This window comes from Nipponia nippon, unplaced genomic scaffold, assembly GCF_047370975.1.
Source record: "Nipponia nippon isolate SJK-2023a ecotype South Korea unplaced genomic scaffold, ASM4737097v1 scaffold_2, whole genome shotgun sequence".
Classification (NCBI taxonomy): domain Eukaryota; kingdom Metazoa; phylum Chordata; class Aves; order Pelecaniformes; family Threskiornithidae; genus Nipponia; species Nipponia nippon.
The window spans coordinates 31,853,188-31,868,768 of NW_028262336.1; the positions used below are offsets into that span (position 1 = coordinate 31,853,188).

Here is a 15,581-nt window from a genome sequence, read left to right on the forward strand (position 1 = left end):
CCATTCTTTTCAATTTCTTTCTTAAGAGTGGACTTGAATGCCCTCAGATCCTCTGCTACCTGATAGAGCATTTAAAATACCTGACATCCTGAAGGCAGCAGTGATTTGGGACATTGCTTTGTTTTAGTTTTTATTTCTAACTCGGGGTTGCCACTTTTTCACATACCTGCACCCATCCCATCAGTCAGTATCTAGTGTGATAGTTCCTCTATTTAAACTGTGAACCAGATTGGGAATCTAGTCTGGCTTAAAATTTTCAGAGATGATAATTGTTTTTAAGCCAGGTGAATTTCCTAGTCTGTTTACACTGCTCTGCTGTGAATCAGTTGTGCTGGCATTGCGGAAGGAGGCATGTGGGGAGGAAGGACTAGAGAGGATGAGTTACCTAAACAGTTTTCAGGCTGAGGTGTAAAGACTGTCCACAGAAAATTTCCTGAATACAAACCTTGAGAATTGTTCTGCTCTGTATTACTTTCTTTCCTTTCATGTTGACAAGGCTATTTTCTGTTTTCTGTGCTGCTTCATGTTAAGGGGTATTAGGAGCGGCCACCTCCTCCAGCAGTTGTGTCCCAGGACTCCCTCCTGCCCAGCCACTGGAGCCCAGGCTGAGGGACATGACTGCCACATTCCTGTTTGCAGGTTCAACCAGTAGCAAAGCTGAGCACGTGTCCCAGACTTACACATGCATGGCTGGTTACACAGATTGCCACAGACAAGATGCACCTACATACAGGACTCTCATAAAACATGAACAGCCAAGTCCCCTTCCTGCTCCTCGCGTGGTAGAGATAGAAGCTCAAAAGTGAAGGCACACACGACACGCTGGGTTCACAAGCACACGCACATTTGTGGATCCTCTGAGTACTGGCATGGCCCCTCTGTCCTCCTGGTACCCCTGCCTGGATCCCAGGCCCTCTTGCCTGCTTCACAGGTCCCCTACGCCCTGGCTAGTGCAGTTTGATGTTCACTAGCAAACGCGTGCACTCACACTTGTACCACAGACACTCCATATTCACGAGTTCCCCTGGGTATACCAGCACAACCCCTTGCCTGCCTGATGCCTCTGCCCAGACTTGGGGCCTCCTGTTCACTGCTGAGTCCGGTTTGGGGTTTGCTAGCAAATACACATGTACACTCCGTGCACACCAGGACACTGGGACTGGGGAAGATGCAGACACTTGTCCCCCCACCAGCAGCAGGCATGCGGGGCTGTGACCCACAGTCCTGCTCCAGCTGCCAGCGCCGAGCCCCTCACTCAATCTGGTCCACCCCAGGAGCTGGTTTTTGGGGGACACACCGTTCCTCTCTCAGTGGGTGGCAGCTGAGACCTCCAGTAGCTGACACCACACACCCGGTCTTGACTCCAGGAGCTGGCACCAAATCCACTCACATACAAAGAGCTCTCACCAGTAGCTGGCACTTAGTCCTTGCCATACACGTACACATGGGATAGAGAATGAGATTATGTAGAGAGTTAAGAGAACATTAAATAAGAAGATAGGACAGACTCCAGTGATCAGGCACAGGGCTCAGCCAGACAACAGTACTGACTGAGCCTGGTTTACATGCAACCAGCTCCTTTTATACCCTTTTCTATCTACCCGCCTCCTTGTTCCTCCCTGTTGCCCCTTCCCCATGCCCGTTGCCTCATCAGTTGGCGTAGTTCAGCTGACCCCCTCCAAAGGTCCTGGACCCTCAGATTTGCATCCTTATCAGTTGCAAAATCCCTGTTTGCCTGCAGTTTCTTGATAGCCTGTCAATAATTGTGAATGACCAGGTTTGTTTCTGGTTGTCTTTGTTAATGCTAATTGGTCAGGTGCTATGCCTCTGTGTTTGTCTCCTTCCCTTTCCTCATCCTCCCAACTGAAAAAATAAACATTCTCACACTTCACCTATCCTTACCAGTTAGTGTGACTGGCCAGGTTTGTTCTTATCACTACCTCCCTTGTCAGTCAGGTTTGTCTCTGTATGTTCTTGTTTATGTCTCCTTTGACTATATGCCCTTAAAGGAGCAGGCACTTTCCTTCTATGTGCCCTAACACTTGCTTTCAAAGTGTACTTAGAAATTCAGGGTATTGACTTGCAAACATAGGTGGGGTAAACTTTGGGAGAAGTCATTACCTTTTTCAAGCTGTATGTTTTGCCCTTCAGCCAGTTGTGGTTCAGCTTTCACTGGCAACCTGAACTGTCCACAACACCTTTCCTGAATTGCTGATTTATACTCAGCTCTGCATATAAAGATAACCCAGAAACCACACCAGAGTGCTGTCGTAAACGGAGCTGTTAATTGCAGCAGTTGAGGGACTATAGCAAGATAAATCTGGTCATTCTTGCTGTTGAAACAGCAGCCCTCTGGAGGAGGAGTAGCAAGCCTGATAGCTGCTACAGCCACTACAGTTCAATCTGTCTGTGTCTTTAAATGGTACCCACAGTTTGTGCTGCTCTTTGCAGTGATACTGCCAGCTTTAAGCAGTTCCTGTGTTTCTACCACCATTGTGCTAGCAGAGCCATTAACGAGAACACATGGTAAAGTCGATCAGGGAATCAGTCTAACTGGAAAATAGCTCTTGTGTTAGTTTTTTCAAAACAGATGTTCTCTGAGCCATTTCCTGTGCGGTGGCACTAACAGTTCCCTTGGCAGAGGGGGAGGAATTAGGAATGCCATAGGATAGTCATTTGTGGTGACCAAGGTTTGCACTGTTCCCACAGGCTGGCACAGTGAGCATTGAATGCTTTTTACTTGTTTCTTTTTTAAAAAACACTTGTAACATGGGCATAGAGATACTACACTGGAAAGATCTTTTAGGAAGGTTTTTCTGCAAAGAGTGCTTCAGGTTTCCAAAAGGTAACTTTCCAGCCCAAACCAGAAACATAAAACTGATGCTGTAATTGCATGATCAGTGTAAGCTGACCTGCCCTTCTTCCCTCTCCAGAAGAGAGGTGTGATCCCATCCATGCATTGCTGCTCATTTCTGCCTTTGTGGTACTTCCTTTTTTTTGGCACAGAAATTAATGACTGCGGTTCAGAGGTGACCTAGATCAAAAATCTCGAGGTCAGACTAGTTCACTGCACAAACATTTGTGTTAGTTGAAGGGACGGGGTGGTGTAGATGTTGGAATAAGCCAGGCAGGGAGGGACTGACTCTCAGGCTTTGGTTACCCAGCCACTTTACTCTGGTGTAAATTCAGCATGCTGATGAGATGACAGTCTTACCTCTACCTCACCGGTGGGGCTTGTTGTTCTTCTCCCGCACCACTCCCTCCTGTGTGTGCCAGCTCTAGCAGTCATTGAGCCGCAGGATGAGCCCTGATCAGGAAACTAATCCAGCTAAAAATTAACCTCTAGGGTAGGACAGGCCTGCTCCTTTTAACAGCATGTAGACTTTATTCTACATTAAAGTGATCATACATCTGCAGTCTCCATGTAGTATTGTTGTACGTCAACTTAGAGTAGTCATGAACCTGCAGTTAGCGGATGTACAGAAACATCAGCCAAATACACAGCTACGTACTGGATTGACAGAGGTGGTTTTGTACTTGTTTCTTCTATGATTGAGGTTGAACTGGTGAGGTGGCTTCAGGGTTTGCACTGTACATTCACGGCGCTTCTGAATTGAGTGCTCTTGATTTCAGTCTTTGTCTGTGCTCCAGTTCACATTTCCAGTAGTCTTTTTGCAGACAAACATGACTTCACACAATTCCTAATTTCTAGAGTTTTCTAAAAGCAAAAAGCTTACTGTTGTACTAATAGAAATATTAGACTGGCTCGTGCATTTATTCTTTCACTATAGCTTATAAAGGCTCTTTCAGTGCTAGAATTTGATTATTTAAGATGGTCTTTTAAAAACTTTTCTTTTTAGACTTACAATAGCAGCATTAGGAGAAAAGCTTAATGATTACTGGAATGAAATGAAAACAAAGAAAAATGAAGAATATCCATTAGCTCTGCCAGTTGAGGAGATACAGTGAGTACCACTTCTAAATAGAAGAATTTTACATACTGTTATTACTGGTTTACACATAGGCACGAAAATGAACTTCTCATGTAAAAGTTCTGATATTTTTTCCATTACAGAAAACAGCCTGATCAGACATGGGTACAATGTGATGCATGTCTGAAATGGCGGAAGCTGCCAGATGGAATAGAGCACTTGCCAGACAAGTGGTACTGCACACTGAACCCTGACCCACAATTCCGGTAAAATTAGATTTTGATGAATATCTAAATACTGCTTTTAGTTCTTATTTTATCACCTGTTACAAGCATGGATGTTAAACTCTATCTGTCACTTTTTTTCTGCCTCCCTCCCCGCCTCCTTAACTCAGGAATTGTAGTGTACCAGAAGAACCAGAAGATGATGAATTAATACACCCTACATATGAGAAAACTTACAAGAAAAAGTGAGTACTAGAGACTTTCTTACAAGTATCTCAACACTAGAAAATGAATGTGAAAACTAAATGCCCTTTTCTCTCACCTGTGGTATAATTGTAACTCTTCTGGGAATATATCTAGCCAGAAAATTGTGCCCTGAATTCAAGTCTTGATTGTAGCCGTGAATAGATGAATAGCACTGTTCTCTGGTATTAGCATGTTGGCATTACATTCAAATTTCTCTCTGACTTAATACCTGTTTGCCTTCCTAAATCAAAATTAGGAAAGTCATAATGAAAGGGGCCTCTCTCATGTAAGAACTACTAAGGAGAGCAATGTAGCAATTGGCGTTCAAGTAGAGGTCTCAGAGGGGCATTGTTTCATAATAGTAAGCAGTATGAGGATAGTTTAGGATGTTAGCGAAGCAAGCTGCTGGGCTGTTAGGAGACGTTGTCTAGGTAACTATTATTTTCAAGGTCCATGTTGAAACAGCTGAATACTTCAATACATTTATTTAACAATAAGAAGATTCTTAGCTAAGGTGTATGGGGAAAAAAAATTACTTGGGTAATTTTAACTAACACTGGCTAGCATTCTAGAAATGTGAGTTTTGTGGGTTTTTTCAATTTTTTAAAATACATCTGAATCTGAGAGAGAGCTTGTTTGAAGTTAAGTTTCTAAGTTCATGCAGAAAATTTTCATTCAATAAACCAGAATATGTTCATTAGAACTTCATCATGTCTAGCTGAGATAAGGAGTATTATGTTTGCTTTTAGATTTTGAGGTTAGTTTGGTTTTATAATGAATTAACATTTTGAATCTAAGCTCTTAATTTTCTTTTTCCTTGCTGGTGTGCAGAGACAAGGAAAAACTGAAGAAGCGACTAGAGTACAGCCACCAGGTAACTCTTGAAGTTGATAGGAAACTGACTTTGGTAGCAGAGTTGTTCTTGCTGGCAACAATACTATGCAGTTTGATTGAATAGGCTAGACTTTGAGTTAGAGTTTGCTTTAGCTAGTGGCCAACTGACTGATTCAACATTCTGTTATGTTTTGATGGCTGTACAGGGTATGCTCACTATTAGTAAACCAAAAATCCCCTGTCTTTGCTGTCCGATAATGGAAAATACACCATTGCTTTCTATGTAGTACTTAAGAAAGGGTTTGAGAGGGACAAAGCCCTCTCACAAAATAGTACTAGAAAATATGTCGGTCACTCATACCTGTTTTTATGGCATGGTATCTAATTATTGAAAGTGGATTTGTTGTAGAGAGATGTGATGAGGATATGAAAGTAAAGATGCCCTTAAAACTGGGGTGGAGGGGTGGGGATGGACTGACTTGTAGTAGCTGTACTTTTGCAAGGAGGCACTCAAATTCAAATTGAATGTAGATGCAAATCAACATGGTTGAATGATGAGCATGTATAGGTTGTAACTCAGAATCAACTTTCTGAAGTGTGACTTAGCTGAAGTTGCTTTCAAAGTAAAGTGTTAAGCTAAGATCACTCCATTTCTGGAGAAGAGATTTTGCATGTGCTATTTTGACCTGTATACTTCATTGTATTACTTTTTCTGCCATTATTTTTATCCAAGTACAAAAGTAATTTCTTAAAGTAAAGTATTGTTCATTTTAGACAAACCGAATTAATTATGAGCAGCTTTAACAGAGATGGCTGTCCCATACTTTGTGTATGATGGTCAGACTTCAGACAGATACAGCTTGGGAAAAGCTCTTGCCTGAGATTCTACACGGTATTTTAAAATAGCTGTATCTAGAGAAAGGCTTGTAAGATCAGAAAGCTGCTTTCTGACAGCAATAAATCTGTGCACAGAGAGGAGCATGGCAGCTGGTGTACAGCATTCAAAGTCCTCTGAGAAATCTGCCGGAAGTCTGTAATTACGATATAGAACTTGCTGCTTTCTAATATGTTTTATGTCTTAAACCAACATGAAGGAAACACTTCACATGCGTCAGTAGAGTTTGGGGGGAGGGGTTGTATGATCATTAAGTTAAGAAAACTGGAGTTTGCAATGTGGAGTCTAGTTAACCTTTCTTATTGCAAAATACTGAGCCCAGGTTCAAGGAGATCCTTGGAGCGTACATGAGAAATGTCGGTCAGAATTTTAGGTGTTGGCAGATAGGAGAGTTGCTTAAACACATTCTGAAGAATCTACTAATGTCTGTTTCTTTTCATTCTTAACTAATACTATCTTACAGATCAATAATGAAATGTTTTTAAAAACAACACCTGTTTCCTCAAGTAAAGACTTCAAAACATTCTCAGCTGTGAGTGGAAAGGAAGCTGTTCCAAGATCACTTTTACCAGAAACATCAAATGCTTCTGTCAAAAGACCTCTGCTTATTTTAAATAGATCAGTATCTTCACCTCATTCTGATTCTGATAACAGGTTGGTGAACCTGTACAAAATAGATTCCTATTTATTTCTAAAATTAATAACTTATTAATGAAAATGATGGTGTTAGATGTAGTCCCATCTTCAGGTGATAGCTGCCAACATTCATATGTCGCTTCTGGGAGTATAGGAAACAGCAGGTTGATTAAAAGTACCTAGAAACCTTGTGAAGTACAAAAGGGAACGCAGCAAAAAATACTGTGCACTGGCAAGGAAAATTGCTTAGTGGTTTGTCTGTTTAGGAAAAGACTGTATTGTGTTAACCACACTCCACAGTATGTTTTCTTTAACCTCTGTTGGTTAAGGAACGGGTGCAGGGGGTGGTGTTCCTGCAAATACTGAGTCTGTTTCAAAATAATGTGTGAAGGTAATAATTTAGTGTGTGGATGTCAACCACTTGTTTTTACAGGAGAGGTATTTACTCTGGCTACACATCTTAAAATACGATGCAGGGAGACATCCCTTTCTAATTATTGAGTGGTGGTTTTTAATAGTGCTTATGGAAACACTAAACATTGTTTGAAACAAATGACTTTGCAGTATTTGAGCAATACAATAATCACTTTAATATTTTGCTTCTCAGTCTTAAACGGAAGACACCTAGTTGCGTGACACCTGTGTCTTTAAAGACACCTCGATTAAATGACAAAACATTCAACAACCATGATGATGATGATGATGAAGACGTCATCATTTTAGAGGAGAGCAGTACTCCGAAGCCTTCAGCAGATTCTGATGTTCCTGTAGTAAAAACTGAATGTATTAATTTGGATCAAGAGGAGAAGCAGAAAGAAAACTGTGATGTCGGAGAACCTTGCAGTGCAGCCACTTCAGAATCAAAAAGTGAACAGTTGACCTCAGCAACACAGACAGAGCACCCAAGCTTAGTTGTTAAAAAGGAAGAGGTGGAAAATGACACCGATATTCAAGTTCCCAGGGCAGAGGTGGAAACTAAACAGCACAATGTTAATGGTGTTTCTGAGACATCTGTACATCTTGGAAATGAACTGAAAAATCAGCTGCAATTATTACACAAAGAAAAAGAAATGTACCAAAACAAATGTGAAGTATTAACCAAACAAGTAGAAACACTGGAACAGAGGATTTTAGAAATGAATAATAAATATGTAAAAAAAGAAATGTGCCATCAGTCAACTGAGACAATTTCTTCATTTGAAGAAGAAAACGTTCATGAAAGAAGTTTGGCAGAAGTGACCATTCTCTATGAACAGGCCTTAGAAGAAATAGCAAAACTAAAGGAACAGTGCAGTACCCTGCAGAACTTAAAAACTGAATGCAGCAAGTGTGCTGATGGTGAAAATAAGAGCGAGGTAGATGAAATTGCTGTGCAACTAGATGATGTTTTCAGGCAACTGGACAAGTGCAGCATTGAGAGAGACAGATACAAAAGTGAGGTATGTTTGTTAAAACAGTGATATCCTTCAAGTTAACAATTAAATTATTTTTTTAATGGGTGTTTCGTACCAGTTCTATTACAAAATGTGTTGTATAGTTCAGTCCACTAACTAATCAAGCCACCTAAAAGAGGGAAGAAATACTAAATTAGCCTAGGAGCTTCTGGGGTTTTGCTTCCATAGATAGAAATAAGCAAACTTGAGAGAGACAGAGAGACTGCAGTGGCTCTGACTGCAAGACAAGAGAGACTGAGCAGGCTTAGAGGGAGCACACATACAGTGGTTCAGCTGACAGCTGGCTATTTTAAAGCAGTTTGTCTAGGCTGTCATATCTTAATCTTACTGAAAAGTTAATTAAAAGCTGTCAACAGTTAAATTATTTAAATTTGTATAAGTTGTCTTTATTTTAATCCACCACAATTTTCTTTGATATATAAAATTATTTTTATTTACTTGCCAGAATGAACTACTAGAAGTGGAGAAAAATCAAATTGCCTGTCAATGTGAAGAACTCAAAGCAGAAATTGCACAGTTAAAAGCTTCAATTCCACAAGCAGTAGCATGTGCAAATGATTCTACTACCAGTAATGTAGAAGACTCTGTAAATTTTTCTGATGGAGAAAGGTATCAATTTTGCTCTTTCTAGACTATAGTTCAAGCAAGATTTTGGCTGGCTGATTGTATCCAAAACATCTCGATGAAGGTCATGTCTAATAATCATATAATAAAATGTGATGCTTGGAATTCTTTTCTACTGCCTCTTGTGACTCCTAACTCAGTAACATTTTTTTATCAAGTGATTGATTTTTTTTATGATTTAGGTATTTGTGTGAGCAGGGTTGGCCATTGCACAATAGAATGCCATATTGACACTTCTTAAAATATCAAAAATGTTGTATAATTTCTAGGCACGACTTGCAGAACAAGGAGAGAGAAAGGAGGCAGGAAAGAGGGTGACCATTAACTTAATCTGTGTAGATGAACTTCAATTTTATATTCTGTTTTTCTTTCTTGGATCAATAGTATTCTACTGAAAAGAGTTTGGGTTTGGTTTTGAAACTTACCTTTTCTGTAAGAACGTCTTGCTGCAGACCAATCCTATGGAACTAGGTTGTGGCCAGAGTGTATCTTTGAACTAAATGAGGGTTGAAACTAACAAATAGAGAGCTTGCAGCTCTCGGTTGATAGAAATAGCAAACACACAAAAGTACACATACCAGATGGAAGCAGGGATGAGTGGTCCAGCAGGAACATAGGCACACTGCCTGGGCATGTAGGATGGAATTGAAAGCCAGAGCTCAGCTGGAGTTAAAACTGGCAGGGCCTGTGAAGGGCAACCAGAAGGGCTTCTGTAGGCACAGTAGCAATAACAGGAGAACCAAGAAAAATGTGGGCCTGCTGCTCAGTGGGGCAGGTGCTTAGTAGCAAAGGACATGAGCTGCATGAGGCACAAAGTACTGAGGTACCCAGTATCTTCTTTACCTTGTTTTTTACTGGTAAGGTCTGCCCTGTGGCTGTCCCTGAGCCAAGTGGTGATCTTAGAGAGTGAAACATTACCTGTAATAAAAGGTGACTGAATTAAGGGACCATTTAAGCAAATTCAACATATACAAGTCCATGGGACCAGATGAGATGCATCAGAGGGAGCTGGCCAATTGACGGAGAGTTGGCCTTGCCATGATATCTCCAAAACATTGTGGCAGTCGACACTCGTGATGCCTGGAAGAAGGCAGTTGTCATGCCCATATTTAGGACAGGCAGAACTACAGGCTGGTCAGTGTAGGCTCAGTCCCTGGGAAGACCATGGAGCAAATCTACCTGGAAGCCACCTGCATCCCCATGATAGTCAAGGTGATTAGGAACAACCAGCATGGATTTACTGAAGGCAAATTTTGCCTTTGCAGCCTCATTGCCTTTTACAATGAGAAGACCAGCTCTGCGGACCTTCATTTTTAGCAAAGCTTTCAACGTGGACTGCCATAATATCATGATAGTGAAGTTTGTGAGGTACGGTTTGGACAGGTAGACTAGAAGGTAGGTCATAAAATGGGCCAGACTGCTGAGCTCATGGATCAGTATCAAGGCCGGTAATGATTAATGCATTCATTAGCGGCCTAGATGACGGAAAAAAATTAACTCAGTAAATTCATGATGACATCAAATTGGAGGGAACCATTGGTACTCTGGAGGGTAGGGCTGCTGCTGAGGGACCTTGACAAATTGGAAAAATGGGCTGAAAGAAACCTCCTGGAAATTCAACAAAGCCAACTGCGAAGTTCTGTACCTGTGTTGGAAATACCCTATGCAGTTGAACAAGCTGGAGACTACTCATAGGAAAGCAGCTTGGAAGAAGATGGCCTGTCATGCTGGTGGACTAAAAGTTGAATGTGAGTCAGCAAAGCACTCTTGTGGTGGGAGCACCCAGTGCCTACTGGGCTATATTGGCAAGAGTTCAGCCAGCAGTTTAAGGGAATTGAGTCTTCCCTAGCGTTGGGCATTGTGAGACCGAACATGGAGTATTGTGTCCAGTTTTGGGCTTCCTGGTATATGAATGACACTGACATATTGGAGCAAGTCTACTGAAGGGCCACCAAGACGGCTAGGGGCCTGGAGCATCTGATATAGAAGGGGAAGCTGAGGGAAATAGCCTTACAAAGAATGGATTACCTTGAAATCCTATTGCTCTCTTCTGCTGCACAACGTGATAGGATGAGAGGCAATAGACACAAGCTGCAACAAGGGCAATTCTGTTTAAATATTAAAGAAAAAAGTGTTCACAGTGAGGATAGTCAAACCCTGAAAAAGGGACCCAAGGAGATTGTGGAATCTCCATCTTTGGAGATTTTCAAAACACAAGAAAGTCCTAAGCAACCTGATCTGAGTTAGCCCTGCTGTGAATGTGCGTTGGAGGGGGAGGGAGGGGAGGGGAGAATGGACTGGATGATTTCCAGAGACCCCTTTCAATCTAATTTTTTTCTGTGGTTAAGTCTCCCCTTTATCTGCCAGCATTTCATTTTCTTCTTACAGCATCTGACTTGTGCTTCCTAAAAGAATTAGCAAATACATGCAGGACTTGTAAGTAGCTTCCACCACAAGTCCTATTGGGATATGATGGCACTGTGAAGACTGACTGCTGGAGATGATAAAGGAACTGATGGTAGAAGGAAATGCTCAAGAGAAGGGATGGGTGATTTGGAAGCATTTTGATCAGGAAGAGGACAGAGCAAGGGGATCCAGGAAAGAAAGCAAAAAGAGGAGGCATAGCATTTTCCCTGTGCTATAACTCTTACCTTATTTCCTCTTTACTTTGTCCAAAGGCTTTAAAATATGTGCTTTCTTGCCGCCTTCTCTCTTCTTTTTCTCTTCTTTTGTTCCCATAGGTGGTAGTAGTTTGTGCTTCTAAATGTATAAAAATGCTGGGGTTTAATATCGTTTTGAGAAATAAAAAGGTGTTGTGGGATAAAGGATTGTGCCAGTGCTTATTTGCTAACTTAAATAAAAGCATTCAGAAATATTTCCAATCTGTTTTGGGAAAGGCAGAATTTAGTTTAGCCCTTAGTATTTGTTTGAAACTAAGGGAATATACACCTTCAAAATTAAAACTCGAGAGTCCTAGCTTTGACAAACTGGCAGATTTTGAAATTATCTTAATGCAGCTTTAACTGCATCTCATTTTTTTGTTGGTTTATGGGAGTCATGTATAGAGCCTTTCCAGTATGGAGTATTAGTCTAGCTTTGTTAAATATAGTACTGTGTATTTGAACATAAAACTTCATCTGCATCTAACCGTACCTAATTATTTCTTCACAGCCTGAAACTACGCTCTCTTCGAGTGAATGTTGGACAACTTCTGGCTACAATCATGCCTGATCTAGACTTGCAGCAAGTAAATTATGATATTGATGTAGTAGACGAAATTTTAGGACAAGTTGTAGAACAAATGCATGAAATCAGTAGTACTTAATATCTTAACATTTTAGCAGACTCTTACTTGATCTTCCATTATAACCTTTGTGTAGGTTCAAAATTGTATATACTGCTTCTTCACTTTATATGTTTGACATAGTTTGATCAATAAGTGTATATACTCTACGCGTTTAAATGTTCCCACAGATGCAGTGGGAGTTATCTTTGCTTCCTCTTAAAGGAACTCTGTCGATATTGACCAACCCTGATGTACTTAATTAAGGATTTTGCTTTTAAAATGTATTTGTAATTAAATTTGCAAATATTTTTATGGTTAGCGATCTTAATACTTTTCTACAAAAGCTTATTTGTTGACTTTTGATCTTATATAAGCATTAATACTTGTAATCATTTCCTCTTCTGAAATCTAAGTAATGGAATATATTAAAAATGCAAAAAAGAGCCTTCCTTGATTTCCTTCTCAGAACAAACCTTGGTAGTGTTGTTGTATACTACACTATTGTTTCATTGCTTGCAATTATTTTCTCTTCTAAAATCTAAGTAGTGTAATATATTAAAAATGCAAAAAAGCCTTCCTTGATTTCCTTCTCAGAACAAACCTTAGTAGATTTGTTAGTATACTACACTATTGTTTCATTGCTATCAGCAATGTTGTATGTTGCATTACTGGGATAGAAATGTAAGATAGAAATTTAACTAGTAGATGAAAATTCTGGCCATATGGGTAATACTTGTGTTTTACTACCAAAATAAGAAAAAATCTTTAAGCGTTTTATCCTGAAAACTGATGATCTTTGACTCCCTTTTGGATTTTTTGATGTCACTAAAGAACATTATCTGTACATAGTTTTGCAGCGTAAACAGCTCCATGGGCTAGGACATTTCAGCCTTTTCAGTGATGGAAACCACATGCCTGTTCGTGTCCTTCTCTTGCTACTTGCTTGTTCTTTCCTCCATCTGAGAACCTGTCTGTATTTGAGCGCAGTCAGAGGGATCTTCAGTTCTACCCTCTAGTTCCCATTTGAACACAGCAGTGCTGGTTCACAAGTGCTAGGTGTGTACCAGTGCACGGCTTCAATGGATAGATTTCACACACAACTCTTGCCTACTTTTTTTCCAAGTCAAAGGCAGCTGGTGGAATGGGAAGCATCCTGGTGGACCAGTGGAGAGAAGTTGGGGTGGCATATCCAAAGCTAGGGTAAGATTCCCGACCGACCTCTACTCTGCATCGCATGCCGCTTCTTGAGACCTGAAGGCCTTTTTTTAGAGAAGTCCAGTGCTGAACAGGATTGGCGTAGAGGTTCTGTCATGTGTACAAATGCTTACATGTATTATCTCAAAAAACCAAATTGTTGCGGTATTAAACATATAGTCTGCCTTGGAGTCTTTCAGGCTGAGATGTGAGGGTGCTGAAATTCGCCCCTGAAATTTACCTTCCTGTCAGAATGTACCATGCGAAGTACAAATGGCTCAGACTACTAAATCCTGGATTAACCAGTTGAATGGAAGTACTGTGAAAAGGAGGCATGTTTCCTTACCTGTGGTGTTAACAACTACAGAGTGAGCTAAAGCTGAAAATGTTCAACTATGACTTGTTTATGCTATCTTAAAGTTAAGACATCTTTTATTATAGGCAAGATAGGGGAGTCCCTCTTCCCCCCCTCCCCCCCCCCTTTTTTTTTAAATGTTTTACAGTGACTCTTAAGCCACTAGTTCTATGCTCTAATGCTCATGCAAAAACTTCCTGGAAGAAATGGTACCAAGAGAAATCGCTGTTACAATGGTGACAGTATTCTCAGCCAATTGCATGTTTTTCTTTTGAAGTCATCAGGAATGAGAAGAAAGGTGGCAAAGACAGCAAATCCACCTTTTACTCTGTGGTGGTATTTCTTATCCAAACAGTGACCAGGAAAAATAGTTCTTGCTTTTAAAAAATGGAAAAAAAAAATTTAAATCATGAAATAGCACGCAATATGTTCATTCCTAGGAAGTGTCTTTTTATAAAGCCAACATTTTTGGCTTTTGCACTGCTACTGCCCTGATTTAATCAGATTATGTTCCTTTCAGTTGTAGTTCAGTCGGTTTCTTTCGATGGACAGTATTTCAATTTTAAGATGCTACCTGTTCTAATATGCCAATAAGGGTAATGCAATACTGTTGTACTTTATAATGGATAAACTGAATGTTCAATTTTTGAAGAGGTGGCTGTAATATAACTATTTGTATGACTTTTAAAAAGTTTATATTTTCCATTTATCGGTGTGTAGTTTTCCATTTCTTAATCATTATTTATTATGTTTCATCAGACTCGGTAGTTGAATTTCTTATAGACAACTGGCAAAATATAGCATATGTCTATATTAAAAATGGCAAATTTACACTGTACATTTACACAGTGGACTAATGGAAATGGTTTTTATTTACTTGTTAAAATGTATTTTTTTGTAAAAAATAAAAAGTACTATATAAATCTGAGTTTGCAGGATCAAAACTTGTATGTGATCAAATGCAATGTTTTTGTTTATAAATAAATACTATGCAGAATGGCTAATGTTTCTGGCTTATGTTAAGTATTAAGTGTTATGAGAAAGCTGGCTCAGTCTGGTTTTGAGCAGACGACTTGGGCACACCAAGCATGCCCTCGGACCAGGCAGGCACCTTAACTGAGCCCCAGACCAGCTGGCTGGCTGTGCTTCTTCAGATGGTCAGTTTTGTACGGGGAATTCTGTTGCCCAATTACAAGACTGTAGAATTTGGGACAAAACTGTTTTTCAAGGCCTTGTTAGGGAGTTGTCGTCTTTGTGGTACTGGGGCAGAAGTGACAGGAATGCGAAGGTAAGAGTAGGGAGGTGGGACCACCTGCCTCTTCAGGTGACAGTAAGCTCTTGGATCAGCTCAGCTCTCCTTGTGAAATTTTACCCTTAGGCTGGCTGATCAGTTCCCCACCATGAGAGGCTCACGTTCTTTCAGATGTTTTTGTGGCTGAGGCAGACCAGTACCGGGTCGCCCGATACAGACAACGAATACGGAGACCACAGTGTGCAAGGTATCGTGGAAGGGGTTGCACCGGTATGGAAATGTTCTGGCTATGGAAAAAGCAGTGCTGTTATAATCCAGGGTATGTGATAACTGATTTTAGAGGAAGTTCCTGGGTTTAACAGGTGGGTGTACTTCCATGCTTTCTGCTGTGCGAGTGAAATTTCAAGTCAAGCAGAAGGACTTGCGCTGTCCTGGCTTTCTAAGCCTGGTCATTCTTGCATGGAAATCCTCGTTGCCCTGTAGTTAGAAGTCCTCTTTCTTTTTAAGAAATAAAAAAATCTGATCTGTATACAATAAATCTTCATTTGTTCTCTTGTGCTTTCTCCCCTGCTGTGTTAGGCAGTGTAATGACTGGTGAGGTCTTCCGAGTACAGGTTTTGGCTTCAACCGCACGGCCAGTGGTTCTTTT

The 15,581-nt window shown here is 40.5% G+C and overlaps 1 protein-coding gene across 2 annotated transcripts in view; it reads left to right on the forward strand.

The window, feature by feature from the left end:
• The window catches only part of MORC3 (MORC family CW-type zinc finger 3), a 30,883-nt gene extending 16,208 nt beyond the window's left edge, over positions 1-14,675 (forward strand). For both annotated transcript variants that reach the window (XM_087758586.1, XM_087758585.1), the window contains 8 exons: positions 3,861-3,965; positions 4,076-4,198; positions 4,327-4,401; positions 5,234-5,276; positions 6,595-6,785; positions 7,375-8,206; positions 8,667-8,830; positions 12,017-14,675. In XM_087758586.1, coding sequence (XP_087614712.1) covers positions 3,861-3,965; positions 4,076-4,198; positions 4,327-4,401; positions 5,234-5,276; positions 6,595-6,785; positions 7,375-8,206; positions 8,667-8,830; positions 12,017-12,170 — 1,687 coding nt within the window. In that variant the 3' untranslated portion in view covers positions 12,171-14,675. The remainder of the gene's footprint in view (positions 1-3,860; positions 3,966-4,075; positions 4,199-4,326; positions 4,402-5,233; positions 5,277-6,594; positions 6,786-7,374; positions 8,207-8,666; positions 8,831-12,016) is intronic.
• Positions 14,676-15,581: the final 906 nt, after the last annotated feature.